General features: G+C 36.8%; 1 protein-coding gene across 1 annotated transcript; it reads right to left on the bottom strand.

Annotated features, from left to right (window-relative positions):
- Positions 1–538: 538 nt before the first annotated feature.
- On the bottom strand, positions 539–1,482 carry TSHB (thyroid stimulating hormone subunit beta). Its single transcript, XM_053592215.1, has 2 exons — positions 1,321–1,482; positions 539–873 (listed from the first exon to the last, which is right to left on the bottom strand). Exons 1-2 carry the CDS (start codon positions 1,480–1,482, stop codon positions 619–621), a joined length of 417 nt encoding a protein of 138 aa, XP_053448190.1. The 3' UTR covers positions 539–618.
- Between the last annotated feature and the right edge of the window lie 2,009 nt (positions 1,483–3,491).

Here is a 3,491-nt window from a genome sequence, read left to right as displayed (position 1 = left end):
CTTCCACCCTCTGTGAGGAGAGCCTGCTCAAAACTAGCTTTCATGGCCAGGTGCAGTGACTCACACCTGTAATCCCAGCACTCTGGGAGGCGAAAGCAGGAGGATCGCTTGAGTGCAGTTCAAGACCAGCCTGAGCAAGAATGAAACCTCCTCTCTACTAAAAATAGAAAAAAATAGCCAGGCATTGTGGCAGGTAGGTACCCATAGTCCCAGCTACTCTGGTGGCTGAGACAGGAGGACTGCTTGAACCCAGGAGTTTCAGGTTGCTGTGAGTTAGGCTGACCCACAGCACTCTAGTCCAGATGACACAGCAGCTTTGTCTCAAAAAAAAAAAAAAACAAAAACAAAAAACTACCTTTTATTAACATTTCATGTCCGTGTTCTCCATTTTTTCTCTACTTTGCCCTTCATGTGAAAACCATTCTTCATCTGAGTTTGAAAGGATCATTTATCTTTTCTTCCAAAATTCCTTAAGCTTTTGAATGCCTTTGTGTGTATAAGTATGGATTAAACAGTACTTAAAATGTACACAAGACATTGTGAAACATAATGATATTTTATTAGTTTTAATCTAGCCAAACACATTTATCCAAATTGCAAATTCTATTGCTCTTAAAGTTAAACAGAAAGTCCCACTAAATGAGACTTCTGAGGTTTAGTACAGTAGTTTGTCTTGATGGCCTCATGTATACAGTCACTGTAGTCAGTATTACATTTGCCACACTTACAGCTTATAGCAACAGGATAGGAAAAGTAAGGAGCAACATGGTGGGGGCATCCTGGTATTTCTACAGTCCTATAGATGAAGTCTCTGTATGTACAAACATTCTGGGACAGGGCATATTTGGGAAGAAATAGCTTGCCATTGATATCCTAAGGAAAGAACAGAAGAGAGCATAATGTCATAGGACTTTAGGAAACACACGGATAATGGAAACATAAAAATCAATTCACTTATATTCTTCTGTCACAAATACAACAGGGAAAGGATTCCATAACCCCATTCCCCAATACCAACTTAACACAACCACCCCGAATCCCACAGAGACAAAAGTGACACTCTCCTCTCTTTCATCCTTGTTCGTGAGAAGACGGTTTAAATAAATCTGGAACATAAAACTGTTATAAAATTATCTGTATCCATTGTGCTGAGTAGATCCACATAATATTATAACCAGTGAACTCTACTTCTAAGGAGCCAACAAGCATTAGATTTGGAGAAATTAGGTTGTGATTTATCTCCTTTCCTTTTTAGATAGAAATAGGCTGCTTCAGGGTTTATATAATTTACCGCTGAAAGAAGTGAGATGAACTACATACCCGTGTCATACAATATCCAGCACAGATGGTGGTGTTGATGGTTAGGCAATAGGCACACTCTCTCCTTTCGACGTGCATCGTATACTCAGTTGGAACACAAAATGACATTGCTTGCCCATATGCAAGGCCAAAAAGCATGGCTTTCAGGAAGGTAGCAGTCATGCTAAATCAAGGGTAAAATTAAGGAACCTTTTACATGTATTTTTTCAGGACACACGAAAGGAACATTTGAAAAGAGCACACACGCACACACACACCCAGTAATAATAATAACAGCAACCGTTTATTGAATGCCTGCTTTGTCGTAGGTCCCATTAGGCGTTTTGCATATGTAATACTCTCAAAAACTTTCCAACATGCACGATGATCCACATACCTCATAGTGTAGGAGCTCATAGAGTGAAGATTCTGCTTGTAAGCTCCACTAAGCTCCACTGAGCAGTGAAATGGCAAGTCTGAAACACCACGACAGAAAGATGGCAGGGATGTGCAAGTTAACTAACTGTAAAATAATGCATTCAGTGAATTAAGAGTACAAATACTTTCCTTTATGATTAGAAGAAGTAAGTTAACAGTTACATTCAAGAAGGGCTTTCCCAGAACTGTACTTTCCTAAAATCTTTGGGTCAACAGCTTATGAAAAAAAAAAAAAACTATTTGGTTATAATCAGAAAGGGCAAAGAAATCAAGAAAAAGCCTAACCAAACTTGAATACCATCCAATGCATATAATCTTGCATATACTAATAATTCTACCTGTTAGCTGTCAAGGAAGACACTGTGAAGCTAAAGGAAGTCCAGAAATGGTCAACTAAAATTTCCACTGTTGTTAATGGGCTAACTCACTGCTCCCCATTCCCCACCTCCTTTTGATCCCTTAAAATATTCCTTTACAGCTGAAAGAAGTAGAGTGGGGAAAAAATAAAAGATTATTTTACACAGAAGGTGTATAGAATTCATTATTTTAAAAAGAGTATAGAGGTAAAAAAAAAAAATCAGTTGACATGACAAGAATAATACAGTCAAGGACGTCAGCTCCATTGTGGGTTAGCAGGAATGCTAAATAATTTCTAGCTGCATAGAAGACAATGGAGGCAGTGGAACACGTGTCTCCGTAGAGACTGAATGCTGGAGAACTTGTTCAATATCCACTGGACATCATAATGATCTGGATAATGTTATGACATAATTATTTTAGTTCTACTAGTGAGGAAGGGTAATCAAATTTCAGACTCTTGCATGTAATCTGATCACTTCAAAGATTAACAAGATTTTTGTGTCTTACAAATATTGTACAGCTAGCTAGGTATGTTTGGGTATTTTTTCTTTCTTAAGTATCACTGTTAGTAAAGAAAATATATACCTTAATGGAGTCGTATTGTTATCTACAAACATAAACTTATTTGCTTGTTTTATTAAATAAATTATAACTCACTATACATTTTTATTTAATCATCAAGAAAAGTATCAATATTTCTTCAAATTATATCCCAACACCATCTTTAAGCTGCGTATTCTAAAACCTCTGTTAACTAAATCCTCATAGACTCAGCCTCAGTTAACCAGAATTTGTTTTCAATCAACTTATAAAAAACCATGAAAATCACATCACACACGTTACCAGGGATTTCTTTTAAATGCCAAATTTTGGAGTGTAGCGATGATTTCACCAATCTCCTATTCCTGGTATGAGACTGGAAGATAAATTAGACCAGTGGTTCTCAACCTTCCTAATGCCGCAGCCCTTTAATACAGTTTAATACAGTTGAGAACTGCTGAATTAGACAAACATACATAGAGCACCTGAACCAGACACAGAGAGACACAAATGGATAGGATGTGGTCTTTTACCTAAAAGGATACAGTCTAGTGAGGGAACTAAGTGTGAATATAAATAGTACAAATATATATTGTCCCATCTGCTCTAAAATAATCCAAATTATGACCCTGAGACCTGCATTTATTAAATATTCCCATATGTTTAACTGCACTTACTTCTAAATAGATGAGGAAGTGAACCAACCCATTTTAGGAAGTCTTTTCAGTGTTAAAGGTTAAAATAAGAAGGGTTTTATGGTGAACTCTTTTAAATAAAATGTCGTATATTCGTGCCTTCTTTGGAGGTTTTTGTATTTGAATTGGGAGCAAAAACCTCAGAATTCCTTATTCATG

Source organism: Nycticebus coucang, chromosome 5, assembly GCF_027406575.1.
Source record: "Nycticebus coucang isolate mNycCou1 chromosome 5, mNycCou1.pri, whole genome shotgun sequence".
Classification (NCBI taxonomy): Eukaryota; Metazoa; Chordata; class Mammalia; order Primates; family Lorisidae; genus Nycticebus; species Nycticebus coucang.
Note: the sequence above shows the minus strand (reverse complement) of the source record. Positions and strands in the feature narration are given on the sequence as shown.

Excerpts from the sequence above, each read along its gene's own strand:
- TSHB (XM_053592215.1), bottom strand. The coding sequence starts at position 1,482 with ATGACTGCTACCTTCCTGAAAGCCATGCTTTTTGGCCTTGCATATGGG. Across the intron at positions 874-1,320 it reads CTGGATATTGTATGACACGG|GATATCAATGGCAAGCTATT; the intron begins GTATGTAGTTCA and ends TTCTTTCCTTAG.